The sequence below is a fragment of the Bombus vancouverensis genome, chromosome 8 (assembly GCF_051014615.1).
Source record: "Bombus vancouverensis nearcticus chromosome 8, iyBomVanc1_principal, whole genome shotgun sequence".
NCBI classification, from domain to species: Eukaryota; Metazoa; Arthropoda; class Insecta; order Hymenoptera; family Apidae; genus Bombus; species Bombus vancouverensis.
The window spans coordinates 11574024-11590525 of record NC_134918.1 but is presented as its reverse complement, the minus strand read 5'-3'; the positions used below and the strand labels follow the sequence as shown (position 1 = coordinate 11590525).

The 16502-nt window shown below is 38.9% G+C and overlaps 1 protein-coding gene across 3 annotated transcripts in view; it reads left to right on the top strand.

Moving 5' to 3' along the window:
• LOC117155877 (uncharacterized) overlaps window positions 1-16502 on the top strand; it is a 381740-nt gene that overhangs the window by 259384 nt on the left and 105854 nt on the right. For all 3 annotated transcript variants that reach the window (XM_033332354.2, XM_033332355.2, XM_033332353.2), the window contains exon 2: window positions 5303-5426. In XM_033332354.2, the coding sequence (XP_033188245.2) occupies window positions 5303-5426 (124 nt within the window). The remainder of the gene's footprint in view (window positions 1-5302; window positions 5427-16502) is intronic.

Here is a 16502-nt window from a genome sequence, read left to right as displayed (position 1 = left end):
CACTTCACGTGCTAACTGAAATTGGGAGGAACTCCTCGCAACCCTTATTTATGGAATCACAGCTGTGTTGTTGAATCCGTTGTCGCGGTTTTATAGGAAAATAAGTTACCGGTCTCGTCGTTGTTCACGATATCGACTCCTGCATCGCAAAATGAAAAGATTTATCTTTTCACAAGAATATTATCAAATACCTGTTTATCAGCTGCTACTTAATTGTTTTATCTTACGCGTCGTTTGGAACACGAAACAAGTTTTATTATCATCTTTATTAGTCTTTGATATTTGTTGCTTCTTATTTCGATTTCACATAGAATTTAGTTTTAATTTTTTCGATTTTTTTAAAAATCTCTCTATCTGTTAATAAGAGCGAGGTTAGTATAGAAAAGTTCGAAGAGTTAACGCATTAAAATGCAGTTGCTGACGCAACTACGTACGTAGTAGCTTTTATGTCCTCTCATGATTAATAATCGAACACATCAATTATCAATAATGCTGAGGAAATGAGGATTTCTTGTGCTTGTTTCAAATAGGTTATAATAATAACTAATACAAAGTATAATATTCGAAAGCTAACTTTCCAAGTGCTTGTCCTAGTCTTAAATGTATAACCTTGTAGTGTTCTAGATCTCAATAAAATTGCCAAGCGTGAACATGTTAATTATTTTGTGCTACTTTCAAAATAAAGTAAAATACTTTCAAAATACGCATCGTGCTGATTGTCTGGAGAGGAGAAAAATTCGAAATTTGTAATGTCACGGGTAAAATAATTTCTCCGCTGTATAAGTCCTGAAATATAAATATTTCCAAGTATACTACTTCCAATAAAAATGTCGTTAGATATAAAATAAATTCAATCGTCGTAGACATCCACGTTATATGGATTATTTATCGAATCGTATGCACGTTTTCATATTTCGTTACAGATTTCCTTCGTGAAAATGTTACGGCATTATCTATGATACAAGCTTTCCTCCATTCTTAGGCGAGGGAGGTTATGCGACCACGTGGAGAATTCTCCACCCTCGATTCTTATTTTCTCTGGTAGTCGGGAATCCAGTCTGGGTCTATGGTTCCGTGAATGTTGATACATCGCCAAGGATTTTGCATTTCGAATCCGGGATAAGAGGGTGGCATGGAAAAAGTCTGCTTTACGAACCCCACAAACCTGGCTTCATCCTCGAATAGACTTGCGAGAACGTATGCATTAGAATCAAGTGGAGATATGAAATTTTAGGTGGAAACGTAACAGCCTCTGATTCTTTTCTCCCTTATTTTATGTAGACAGCTATTTATTGCGATTATCGTAGTAAAAATTCTTTTATTTTATCGTATTCTTGAATCGACAAATTTCAATAACGAATGAAATTACAAATAGGATATTACTAATCCAATAAAGATTCTTGTATAATAAAATTCTCTTCTATAATTACAGAAATACAGTCGATTGTATTTATAAAGAGATTCTGTAATGTACGTATCTTCTTTCGATATAGACATTTTTTGATATCGTAAATATTGTTCTTCGGTTACTTTAGAATAGACTAAATCATCAAGCAGGTAAATCCAAGTTGTTAGCTTCCAATGTTTCTCGACAAATTCAATCCGAGGTAAATTAACAGCCCGAGTAGATAGCAAATTTGTCTTACCGAGACGGAAAGTAATTACTCGAATTTTCGTAGTTGATCAACCACGCTCTTAATTACTGTGCCAACTAGTTCACTCAGATAACAGATAACAACAGAAGGTTTGCATACAATCTCGATGCTTTCAATACTATTTCATTCATAATATAGTTACGCATACTCTCTATTACAAATTCTACATGTGGCAAAGCACTTTGATTACTATGCCAACGTTAATAATAGTCTGAATATAATTCCATCATAGATATAGAGAAAGTTGAGATAATTCACCAGCAACGTAAGGAAGAAATCTTATCATTAAAAAAATATTAAATTAATGCAACATGTATCCTTAAATTGATTCTGAAACTGTTCACAGTAATTAACAGTGTTGATTATCTTGGAATAATTCCCAGTAAATTATATAATTATATGTCTTTTGTCTTTATTCAATTAAGAGGTGTATACAAAATTCTAATATCAAGCATGTGAGGATCTGAAACTCGTAGAATTTGTGTTTAATATGGTGTGAATATGTAAACAAATACCTTATTGTTTTCCTTTATTTATACTTATCCATAATCCAGATATAACTCGAGCATATTATCAAGATTTCTAAATACTAATGAAATTTGATTTACGCGTATATGCTGATCGAACCTACTTACTCTATAGAAACTAAAGTAAAAAGGTTATAATCAATATTCCTTTTCTTGGAGCAAACGTCCTGCTTACAAAGACCCTAACTTATTGGAAAGTATAAGCTACATGTTACGTGTATACATTAGATATCCAGCCCTGAAATCTTCAACCAAATACACAACTCTACCATAACTCGATCTCAGTTGCCAATCATCTTGTTAGAAATACTTCGATAAACCTTTGCCGTAGCTAACTCACTATTCCATCACTCGTTCGAGAACCCGGCCTGAATTTCACGCAATGTGTATACACAACTTCAGCTAACTTCCTGCAGAAGGCTAATAATAATCCGCGACTAACTCGCGGCGAGAGTGAAAATATGTATTTCATAATTCATAGCGGACGTGACAAAGGGTGGTGAGCAGACGCGAGAAGGGGCTGGTGGTGGGCTGGCAGCACGGCGAACAAATCGAATTCGGCGCAAATTAGCGCGAACGTGGGTGCGCGAATTCGTCTTGTTGTCACGAGAAATAATTGCCAGGAGGATTCCTATGGACCGGGATCGGACGGGAAAGGCGAGCCTTCCCCCGAGGTTATAATGCCGGGATGAAGCGCCCGAGGTTATTAGTTTAGGAAGCTGCAAAGTACTCTGAAACAAAGTCTCTCTGTCCCTCTACAAGGTAATCAATATACAAGCGGGCGACCCTGCCTCCGTTTCAGCTCGTTGATTCAACCCGAACCGCCTGGCGAAGATCCCTTCGTCGAATTAGTTGCTTGCAAAGCATCGCTGTCGGGGATTCGACGTCAGAGAGCGATAGGTGATAAACCGTCTTTCCGTTCGACGGCCTACCAGAGACCAGATCTCGTCCTTCCCTTCACGTTATGACGGCCGTGTTTCCAGATTAATTGCGGAATTTCAATTACTCCCAGCCTCTAGACCGCGCCAAATGAAAATGCTAACGAGGTAAAAATGCAACGACGCTTAATGCCGGGAGATTGAACGCGTTAATCGCGCAAATTGTCGGCCGAACGATGTTACCAACGTGAAACGCAGAGAGACCTTTGACTACGCTTAATGCGAAACATTTTATGCAGCTTTTCCGGATTACGTCTTCCGAAGTTTCGTTTGCTTAAATACGGCGAAATAGGTCAGATGTTGACGGCGCGTAAAAATGATTTATACAGTTGTTGATATTCTACGGTGTTTCTATTTGGATAGTAATAAACGAAACAAAGGATCCTTCTATTGTATATTGTAAGTAGAAGGTTGACGGATTACGAATGTTTAATTAATATGTGTGAAGATCACAGAGGAAAGATACGACGAGTCACGTTTTTTGTCCTTCGGAACAATTGCAAAATCCAATGTTAAATTTGTCACGTTTATACACTTATTTTTTTATAAAACGTTGTAAGATACATACTGAAAATAAATTTTAGCCACGCGTCTCTGTAGTTTTTGGTATATTTGGTCATCTTTATTCAAAAAAGGAACAGACTTAACTAGCGAGTATTCGTTAAACAATTAACAACGAAATTCTTTAAACTCGAAATGAATTAGTTCTAAATTTTAATATATAAATATGTACATGTAAAAGAAATCAAGAAATAAGTACAGAGAATTTGTATAAATTCATGAACATCGTACAGATTCACGAAGAAAAAGGTGCAACACATAAAATTGATAAATTCGACATTAAAAAACGATTATGGTAATTTCTACCGAAGAAACGATTCGATTAACAAAATTAAGTATAAAAATACTAAGAAAAGAACTACAAATTTCTGCGAAGGAACCGTGGTATATAGAAGTCGTAACTCTCAATCGTAAAGCACCCTTTGCAGAAAATTTGCCAGCAATCCAAGCGATGCAATAACTCGGTCCCCTTTACGAACATCGATAACCGTTTTCATTTCACAGGGCCAGTTAGAATTATCGGCAAGGATCCCCTCAGTGTAATTCGTTGGTCGCTCAGCAAACGTCCTCGAACCATTACTGTCCGGTCTCACCAAACAAGCGATGTCTGTAGGTAATAAACCGTCTCCTTCCAGCTCATCGACGCAGCCGGTGAAATTATGAAACGCCTATTTGCCGCTCCCCTCGAAACATCGACTCCCTCGTTCACCGCTACAGCTTCTTTATGAGTTGGTTAATTTATCTTTGATATCGCTCGTTGGCTTTCCTTCCAATGCTGGAAGTATGGCGCAGAAACACGATTGAAACTTCGCACAGGGAAAAATAAGAGAAGACGTTTTAATTTTCGTACCGTGTTCGTACCGTCTTCTCTTACTTATCCCACCTACGTATTTACAACAAAAATATTCGTACACTTACGTATATCACGCGTGTTATATAAAAGATCTTGACATTTCATTAGAGCTATAACGAGACGCGATTGCCAAGATTATATTGGGGAGATTTGTATCCAATCTGAAAATATACATGGAAGGACGAGATACGTATTTACTGCGAACTTATATTTAGTACAGAAATTAGTATATTCGTGATACGAATATTCATCTTAAATCATATAAAAAGTATTAAAGATGGTCCCATTGTATATTGAAATTTATTAATATTGTGTACGATTGCCTGTTTAAATACAAATGATTTTCTATCTCTGCATGGTATTGTACTAAATATCTTATAACTTGCATATACAATTTTCAGAATTGTCGAAAATTCTATGTAATCATGATAGGTAGATGTCATTACAATACTAATAAAATTTCAGACTGTTTCGTAGTAAGTACGCAAGTAATATATTCATAAAAGATGTCGACGAGCGTATGAATACTTTCGCGAGTCACTGTACGTGTAACCTTCGATAAAGAATTTTATTTAAGGATCGTCTTTCTCGTCTGTCGTGCAATATATTGGAGTTAGTAATGCATACTTCTTTCTTGATACTTTCATTGCCTCGATTGTAAAAGATTTCTATGGACGACCGTGTATGCTTTTTCAACGTCTTTGCGTTTCTCTTTTGCCTGGTACGCTACTGCTTCGTTTACTAACTTTTTGTCTTATTTTGTTACAGTCCAAGCAGCACAGCGCTGGGTTCGCTGGATCAACTGAAGGAGTACCTGACAACAGTGGGAACCTGCAAATGCGGTCTCGAGTGTCCGCTAAGACCTGAACAGGTCTTCAACTTCGACCCCAAGGTATGTTCGCAGTCATTTTTATTTGGGCTCAGTCACGATCGTTTCACGTATACCGTGCCTGTTAAATTGCTGCAATTATTGTCGTACGAGCATACGCGGCGGCTGTTAGTCATTTCAAACATCGGCGTATTGTTCGAAGGCTATTTTCATAAAGAACTGCGCAAGCTTTATTTAGAGACGGATCATAAGTTGCACGCGTATTGTGACCGATTCGATGAGCATGAAATATAGGTTGGAAAGAAACATTCACATTATAATTTTCTTTCGATGTTAGAGGCTCTGCGTTATTGCTGCATCAGAGCATTCCATTCACGCTACATTATTTGAATCTATAATATTAAATATCAAGGCAATTAAATGATAACAAAAGTTTTGAGATTATCTGTTACGCAATTTCTACACTTTTACGATTAAAGGATGATTCGCGGTATCGTTGGATCATATGTGATCACGGCAATTTGGATCAGAGACAGATTATTTAATTTTGAAGCATGCTGAGGCAATGCCATTGATAATCTTCAGCGCGTCAAATATAGAATACAAATTAAAAGGAAATAGTCTAAGCCTAAATGATTTTTGCGAATCACGTATGGCTCAGCAATATCGATTAAAAATTAAAGTAGAAAGCTGCAATTAATATTGGATACGCAATCACAACGAAGAATAAGTACGAAATTACTGAAATTCTCGAACAGCACTTTCACTGCAGTATCTACATGTTTAATGAACCGATCATGATATACTGTACAAACCAGCGAAAATTCCAAATTCATCAAGCACATATTTTAAATACAATTTCTTTTTCTGGTGCAATCGAACATTTTTCAAATACATTCGCGGAAAAAGTGATATTTCCGTTGGCGGAATCGATATCCATCTTGGAGACGTCCTTAAGAGGCCGACCGCGATTTAAAGCATCGGTCGATGAAACGCAATTTAAATAAATCAGCCGTGTAGTTTGCGACAAGAAGTCCGAATGGAAGAAACGAGGCTCGTAAAAAGCGCGGCGCGTACGTCGATGCCTGTCGCGAGTAAATCGCGAGTCGTGTAGCAAAACGACCAACGATGTTCTTGTCGTAATCTGGCCTGAGAAATCTCCGTGGCCGACGTTCCTCGTGCAATGAGTCAATACTCGATGTTGCGCGAGCGATGATGCTGTGTAAACGCGCGCGTGCAACGTCCGGTGAAAGAGAGAGGCGAAGAAGCGTGTAAAACGCACGGCAGACTGGCTGGAGAGCCGCGTCGAATCGACGATGCTCCTTTGGAATTCATTTCGCGTTTTCCTCGCGAACGATTCCATCGTCACGCGTCTCGCGCTAGTGAAAGTCTATGGGATGCATGACTCGTTGCAGCACAGCTACGCTTAATTGCGCTCGGTAGTCGAACATTGTTTGTCTATTTATCGGGTGTCTGTGGAGATATCATTAAGTGCGCGAAATGTTCACGTCGAATGCGTGGAATACGTGCAAATGACGTTAGGGAAAATATTGAAAAGCTAACCGAAGAATGGGACAGGACTGACGAACTTCCTTCATTTTCTTAGGTTGTATTGTACGTTTCATAAGTATCATAGTACTCACATGTATATTTATTCATACGTATCAATACATCTGGTCTTGTAGATAATACATAATATAATCCTATGTTTTTAAAGCTTATTTTATGTACATGATGTAAATCTTTCGATAAACAACAAAAGGATACTGTACATCAATACGACACAAACGATACGATTCATCGTACATAAATAGACTGGGAATGTTTATGCACTTCTAAAAAATTTACGAATTTTGTGCAAACGAAAAGTACAAAATATCTAGAGAAAAATATGTAGCGTAATATTTTACAGATAAAAGAAAATCCTATTTAAGTTCCCTTTGTTAATTCTTTTCATAATGATATGAATTTGTATAAACATTCAGTCTATATGCGAAACAATTATCTGTCAGCCAATAAGAAGAACTTCGTACATCACTTCGAACCAGCTTGTCGAACTATACTATTACTTAGACCGCGGATTTTTATGCATTTATTGGAAATTTGAAGATGCAAAAAATCACAGAACGCGTACAATATAGAGAATGCATATAGACGTATAAAATATCCAAGCTATAATATTCAGTGAATAAACCAATTGTCTATCATAGTTGCTCCTTTGTAATTAAATATAAATATCCGTAGTCTAATTATTACCGCCGTTAATCCTCGAGACTATGTCAGACACGTCGTATTGACGAACTCGTCGAGAGGAACTTGGAATTATGCATGTTCGCTCGTAATGAAAAATTCGGTCTCGTTCCTTTACCTCAGTCATTTCAATAATTCATAGCAAAAACCTTCTAACGAATTGTTCTGACTGGCTCGGAACACGAAAGGAACAGGATGATAGAATAGCAAAAGGAGGAGTTGGTCCGTCAACAAACGATTACTCCGCACTCCGCAGCGAGTTAACCGGTTAACCGAACGTAATTATCATCGGCGCGCCAATAAGTCCCGAAGAAGCTTCGCAGACCGAGCATTAACAACGTTAATTTGGGAGGCACACGGCGGCGCATTGGCGCGCAAATTAAAAATTCACGAAACTACGGGACAAGAGGGTGGTTGAAGAATAAGCCAAAGCGCCCCGACAGACGGGCGAACGCGCTCATCAGTTTTGTTTAATTATTCCAGTAGCATGCGACGATATACGAGGAAAACGTATAATTATCCGTACACCTGCTTGCTAACCGCTCACTCAGCCGGTGCTTACCATCCCGTTGCGTATGTACTACGTACAGTGCGTTAATGCGTTCCTTAATTAAACTTTATCGTGTAGCATCGGTTTACGGGAATTCATAGAAGCATCGATCCGGGTTGACCTGTCGACAACACGACGATCAACGTGCTAATAATTAATAATCATTTGCATATCTCTGACATGGTGGCGTGCTTACAATATAATCTCCAGCCGGGTTTATCACTTTATCGACCAATTATCGTTGCCTCCAGTCATTGTCTCGCGGTGACGATTTCGCCTGATCTCTCTGCGCCGAATTATCGATCACTCTGGGAGTAATAGCTTTCGATTAACGGCCCAGATTGTTACGTGTGTTCCCGTGCATGCCAATAAAGATATACTCGCCTGAAATTTCTGCGATGTTGACGCGCCTCGGTACGCTGATATATGCTCCGCAGGCATTTCACATGCTCGTACGTTGCGTAGTTGAATTTCCGAGTTAAGTGACGGTGCAGTGATCTTTTAAAATACCTGAACACTTGGAACGTTAGTTCTTGAAGTAGAATATTTTTCTCTCTCTCTTTTTTTTTTTTTTTTTGATAGAGATCTAAAGGAGTTTGGTAGGTTTATAAAATAGTAACGGTAATTTCCTATTTTATGGAGCAAAAGTTTCAATTCCGAAACGAGTTTCTTAAGCTTTCCTTTTAAAAACAAAATTTTAAGTTGATTTTATAAATCTGGCATTCCCCAAGGTGCTCAAATTCCACATTCCAGACGTAAATTTATTGCGATGCGGTATCGATCGACTGTGTCTGTTGGCAACTGCAAACAACATTATCCACGCTAATCACGAAGGGTCCGTCATAAATTAGACTCGACGACGTTACAATTTCTATTACGTATGCGGCAGTAGGCGATTCGTCTCGCGAGACGAATTCTCGTCGCGTAACCAAGAGGACTGGTCGCTTCTGGCAACGGGCCGGCCAGATTGTATCTGTCTCGAATCTGCAATACAAACTCTCTATCTAGCTGTGTACAATGAGACTGCCAGTCTGGACATTGTATGATTTGAGGAAAAAGAGTAGCAAGGTACATGCAACAAAATTGGCAACCATCAGGAAAAGAACTTCCTAGTTCCCTTTAGAGCGTTTCGTACGCTTTTAGAAAAGATATAAAATTACTATAATATATATATCAAGTATAGAAGATATATAACCAAATAAAATATAATAACAGATTAACACTAGCGAATTGGTCTTACGCGACTTGCAGTCAAATGTTTTAAGTACTAAGCACGAGCATGGAATAGAATCTAATAAATAACAGGTTTTCGCTGGTAAGGTGGTCTTAAATTGCTTGAATTTAGGTAACTCACTAAACGAGATTTTATCAGATACATATATTTTATAGATACATATCCTAATGAAAAATTTGCTATAATATCACAAACTTTATTTCACAAATAAGTATGTAAAAAATATTCTGCCCTGTAAAGTTTCTATTACTTAATAACTAACTTCTAATTGCATCTCTTAGAAGTAAAATGATATGCATACATAGGAAAACGCTGACTTCAATATATCTTAAAGCACAGAGTTAATCGCTTTCAAATTATCTGCTTAAATTCCTACAAGTACTAAATACGGGTTCGTCGAACGCATTAAAGCAATAAATTCAATGATTCGATAAAACCGCTCATAAACCCGTCTCCTTATAAACGGTCAAGTCGCGACCATTTAAGTCTTCATAAATCCATGGAAAAAAATTCAACGCATACGCTATGGTTGCATATGAATTCAATGGACCACGAATTCGCTTTCCCTTTTCCTCGTCCATCGACGTTGCGTTGTTATGTCAACGTCGAATTAATCGGGCATCGTGTGCATTCACGAGGAGAGCCAATCGAACCAATTAAAACGAGCCGCATCGGTCGTAAGAACGAAGACTTAAAAATTCGCGGCTTCGACGAAAAATATCGAATCGATGGTATCGGGAGCACCGGGAACGGGCTTTCTGTTCGCGAATACCCAATTACAATGGTCAGACACCGTAACTATCCAACAATCTGAGCACCATATGTAGGAGACAGCCTTAACGTTTCCCCGGGAACCTTTGATTCGGCCCGATTCTTTATCAGGCCACCGGTGTTCCTGTCCAACGTTCTCTCCCTCGCGATGCTCCTTTTGTAGCAGCCGACGTTTCCGCCTATTGTTGCGTGTACACCGTGCGGAATCATCGAGCCACGGAGCGATTTCTCAGTTTCCTCGTAGGTAGACACAGACCGTGCCAGAGCAAAGCGAAGTGCGCTCTCCGTTCGAGCAGGAAGTTTGAACAGAGGTCTGCAGCTTTGCTCTACGAAACGTTTTCGGTGGAATCGTATCGTAGATGGAGTTTGCAGGGAATAGGTAACGTTGGACAAATTATTGATACGTTAGACGAATTGCTGAAACGATCCATTGTACGCATCGCGTCGACGAAAGGGGAGAATGGTTTGAATTAAAACAGAATCGGTGATCAGTTGGTGAATGAAATCGTTCGCTACCGTGAGGAGCTACCGTGAATAGACGGCATTGTTTCCGATTTGGATAGAGCATGTGCTGGATGAAGGCTAAGACCAAGAGCGTATCACGGATTAGCGTTTGAGTATGTTGAATGAAAAATTCATTGCGTATGTATTTGAGAGGCCTTGAAATAGTTTAACGCATCGAATACTGAGGCACTTTTGATATAAATAATTGTTATCGATGGTGAGGAAATATTCGACGATATAAAATGCTTGATATATTATGATAAATATTCTCGCGATTAAATTTAGTAATTATTTGTAAAGATAGTTGAAAGGAAAGGAAAAATAAATTATTTCGATAGAATTGATATATTAGAATTTGATAGTAATATTTTCATACGTGTAGTACGCGTTAAAGAGTTTGTCTCGCTGGAATTAAAATATAAATAGTTACAACGCAAGTTTGTTCAGCTTTCGTAACTCTTTTTGAAAATACATGATCTTATTTTTGCAGTCATATCAATGTGCTATTCGAAATTAATTAAATTACTAATTGCTTTCAAGAATAAAAAATCAAATATAAATTAATAACAAACACTATTTCTTTCTTACAACGATATATAGTTATTTCGACGTGTCGTAACTGTTACCATTTTCATCGAAAAAAGAAACATATTTGACGCGTGACATAAAGTTTAAATTACTCGAAATTGAATATATCAAAAATACACATGTATCACGAGAACGTATGTGGCATTTAATAGAATAACAAATCTGCTGAAGCTATTTACAAATATCTTCATTATGTTCCATAAATATTCGAGATGTATTACTTTCAAAAACACGATCCCTAAATACCTGGAAACAACAGGAGCACCATAAAAATACCAATAGCTTGGAAACAAGGTATCTCGTACTGAAATCGCACGTGAAGTTATACCCCGTCTTTCACAAACTGCTCTTCGCAATGGCTACAAATTGCCTTTTAGCACTTGGTGCTAATACCAGTTACATCACATTAAACATCCGTCAAGTCGGTTTATCTTTCAACTTGGGTTGTAATTCATACGCGAAAACCTTACCGAACTGTATCGTATTATTACCTTGGAAACAACTCGTAAAACGTAGAAACCGTAAAACGTGGTCGTTTAAATGTGTACTAACAATAAGTTTAACGTTTTGGCTCGATGGTAAAAATTGCGAAATCCCGGCGGTCGCGTCGACAACTTCCTTGACAGCAGGCATTCGCGTTGAATTGCATTTCTGGAGTCTGCAGCCGTAGCAGCACGGCTGAAACGTAAACGTGGCGAACAATTCTAATCTCGCAGACTGACGGTTCGACAAGGTGCTGTGCACGTCGTTGCCGCGAGTCCAAACACACGAGATGGCTCGCTTCTCTTCAGAGGAGTTAGTTTATGGAGTTGTTGCTATTCATTATCACCGTCACGGGCCCGAATGGCTCGGCTGTGTCTCGACGGATGTATTAGCGAGTGCTTAAGCGAACGCACGAGTTACACCATGACGTTAACAAAGGGTAACCGAGCACCCTTTTATTACATCGAGCTCGTCTTGTTTAAGCCCGTGCGTAAGTAATTTGCTTTAATGAATTTGCATCCTCTCCCGTTGCGAGGCGCACGCGTACGTCGTTTTCTTCTCTCTCTCTCTCTCTCTCTCTCTCTCTCTCTTTTCCTTTTGTATTTTCTCGCGAGCCTTGGGTCATATTGGATTAGCAACGTCTTCGAAAGGCAGTCTCGATTTATGACCGACTCTTTGTTATTTCGCGAGATAATCGACGAAGAAAATAATGCCTGCCAAAGCGACCTTTGTCTATGGTACTCGTGACGTGAATGGATCTTGGGTGTTGGATCTTAGCATTGAAAACGAGCAAAATAGAAGAAATTGAGTTTGGCTTCATTATACGAACAGTTGGTAATTATTCACTACGTCTAAACAATTATCTTCGTCTGACTTTATAAATTATAGTCTTCAATTTAATCAACACTTTTAAAATTGTTTAGCTACTTTTAAATGACGCTAAATTTTATATTTATAAATTATTATTTCGCTGCGGTCGCCACTTAAACGTTCAAACGCTCGATATCGTTGAACGTCGATCAAACGATAAAACAGAATTGGAGGGAAAAGCGCGACAAAACGGGCACGAAATTACATCGCCGCGTCGGACAAAGAGGCAACTTTTCGCCGGGACGACGCGACGCGAGAAAAAGGTAAGCCAGCATCGAATTACTCAACCCCTTCTGCATGGTCGAGCACCGTTCTGCAAATTCCATTGAATTCGAGGCACGACTTCCGGGTTCGCCGCGCTTCAAAGGTGCACGCCCTTTAAAGCGAGTCGATTTTTAATTTTCAATCGAGCGCTGAGCATCCGTCGCCGATTAATTCCCTGAAAGAGGAGACAGAGAGAACAGAGAAAAGGCGATAGAAAAAGAAGATAGATAGAGAGAGAGAGAGAGAGAGAGAGAAACATAGCGTGGAACGAGAACAAGGTATGACTTTCGTGGATAAGACGACGAAGCCACGGCACAAAAGAGCCTCCGCCTCAAAGAGCGGTCTTTGTAATCGACTGGAGCCATCGGCAGGGAAACGAACTTCGCTTGTACAAAGAAAGTAATCTTGTACGGTGTCTCGGTGGAAAAGGATCCAGTCGTTGGCTGGCTGGCTGGCGAACCGCACAAAGTTTTCGCTGGGAAAAAGAGAAAACGGGACCGAGGACCGCCGGAGGAGGCGGAATTCGCGACGGATCCCCCTTTGTAATTGGCAAACGGTCCCGGATGAAGAGCGCCACGAATAAGTCGTTCGACTTTGATAGTTCGCTGCAACTTTATGACTGTCGAGCTGAGAGCCGCACCGTGCACACCACCAATAGGGAATCCTATCGGGTACGTTTGCGTCTTTGTTAGCTCCGGCTCAACGGAAATATCCTGACGTCTCGGAATTTCTTTGCTGGAATTTCCCTGGAATTCTCGAATCGAGCTGGCCTGTTCTTCGCGGTAACCGCGTGCCAATTTATATTCATGCTCGTGCTTGTATTGTATGTCCAGGAGATGTTGAATGGATTGAACGGGCAAAGGTTGCGATGGAATTTTTCGCCACGCGACTTGTTTCCTGCTTTATATTCTCGGAAAATTGTTGGGAAATGTTGGACAGAGTTAAATTTTACGTACATATTTTAACTTTTATAAAAACCTGTTACGAATATATTACGTATGTTGTAGGAAACGTTATGAAGTTTCATTGGCAGTGTAACGAGCAGATTGCTGATGTTTATGCATTTATAGAAAAATTTTAATATCTAAAAATACGTGCTATATAATACATATAATACATAGAAATGTATAGAAATATGTGAAATGTCCAAAGTGAAGTATTTTTTATAATATTTAGAAGATAAAATAAATTTGTAGCTCGATTCGAATTTGGAAATATTTTATTAATACATATATTCTAACCATAAAAGCTTTGCACGATAAATGTTCAAATATTTTTACGAATACGTATTGACCATGTAGATGTATCGCCATGGCATATAGCGATTAAATGCTAAATAGTTCATTCAATTTTTACTCTTTGTGAAGACTTTAGTAATTCAGTCAGAGAAGGATCTTCTACAACTTTATGTGTAGTACTCATAGTATTTTCGAATTTTTATCGTACGAACGAATTTTTCATGTTGAATAAAAGGCGCGCTAAATCCTCCTTACTGGGATGAATGGCGCTTTAATTAAGAACCTTATATGAAATTTAAATTTTTAGTACGATGAATAACTTTCGTTCAGATTCGTTTTTAAAATAATCCACGCAATTAGAAAGGGATACACACAAAGAAACCGTGATCTTCATAAATCATTCGTATGTAACACGTTATTTTAATTGTTATTCAAATACAATTGATATTCGGTTCATAAGGAGTTTTATATGAAATTCCCTTGCTATATTTATATAAATATATATACTTTCAACAAATTTGTATTTTACCACACATACTTTCGTATCATATGAATCACATGGCACAATTTTTCTTAAGACAGTATTGCTCCTTTAGGATTTATAATTCTCATTTTAGAATTCGTACGCATGAGAGGATGCTTTCTGTGTTGCAGCAAATAGTAGGAAAATTGCAACGAGCTGGTAAATTTTGCACGTGCACGTACAATTATTTCCTCAGAGCGAAAAGCATGACTCGATGTTTTTCTTACATATTCCGCAATTAACAAACTGTATAAATAGTTCGAAGAAATAACAATTAAAACTTCCCTCGAACCCTTCGTTTCGCGTTAATTCTGGAAAAACTTTCGGCTTCGTTAAGCGGAGAGACGTTCTACGCTCATGCGCTTAATTTCTCGATGGAGGATGATTAATTGCAGATCTTCTAGTCGAACAGATTATAATTTCAAATTTCATTCAAATTACTTTAACAATTTTCAATTAAAGAATCCTAAAGGACGAAAGGATTACCATTTAGTCTTTTTCCAAATGTCGGATTATCGAACGAGAAAGATAACAAATTGAAGTAAAGAGAATAAAAATGATTCGAGTGTGGAAATTTGAACGAGCAAACGACGTCAAGTATTTTCGACGTTTGACAGTAAAGGAATTAAGGTCGCAACATTTTCATGCTGTGAAATATCGTCGACGAAACTCTCGTGCTACGTACTGTACTTGACGTGTAAAACGTGTTCTGGTTCTAGATTACGCATACATATATACACACACGATGCACGGATATCGTGCACTCCCGATAATTCCGAGGATAATTCGATTTTCTCCGAATTGCCGAGCTTGCTCCGTTCAAATTGAATTTCTATTAATAAAAACGGATATCGGTCGCTTGTGTGTACACCCACCCTCCGCACCCTCCGTCTTTTCCTCGCTAATTCTTGGCTTTCTCCGTCCTTCTTTCGATATTACCCCTTTTTCCTGAACTCGCAATTTTTCTCCGCTGCTCCAACCACACCTCTTTTTCTTTCTTATTTCCAATTATTTCTACTTGTTACCTCGTGACTCTGTTCACCGTTTATTCTCCCACCATCTACATACATTTTCATTTCGTTGCTACATCCTTATATTCCTCTCTTTTGCTCCTCGATATTTTTCTCTTCTTTTTAACTTCCCGGAATTCTCCTTACCCCTTCCGATCAAATTTGCTTGCTGTCAGTTTTCTTCGTTAGACCCTTATTTTCTTAACAACCACTATTGCGTTTTACCCCGTCGTTCCCTTGGTTCCGATCCCTCTTTATCCAACATTCACGCGTATGCTCACGGTTTTCACTTATTTTCCTCCGTCACCACCCTTTCCACTCTCAACCGAACCTTCCTCAGCCCCTTTGATCTGTAGTTTCTTCTTACATCGCCCGCCACAATGCCTTTCTTCATTTCCAATTACTTTTACTAGTCACCTCCTCCCTCTTCACCTTTTCATTTTCTCAATTTCTGCCTCCGCCTCTCGCCCTTCTTCTTCCACTTCCTTTCTTCCTCACTTCCTCTTCTTAAAGTCTCTGTCTATTTCTTCTCGCGTTTCCCAGTTTCTTCCTCGCCTTGTCCGCCGTAACTTTCTTCCTTTTCCTCCGAACGCCCACTCGCAGTCTGTTCCTTTCTTTTACCTCCTCCCCGAGAGCCACCACCCTCTTCTCGTCGTTCAATCTCCCTGTCATCCTGCCAGTCTACCGCGACGTATAAATTTATTGCTCTCATTAACTTGAAATATGGCATCGAGTACGCTCAAAGTTTATGAACGTTAATGTGACCGCGATGAATTAGACCACAGGCCGGTCGTCGTTCAGGCGATGCTAGCCGTACCAACACCCTTGTTCCATCGAGGAAATCCCATTTGACG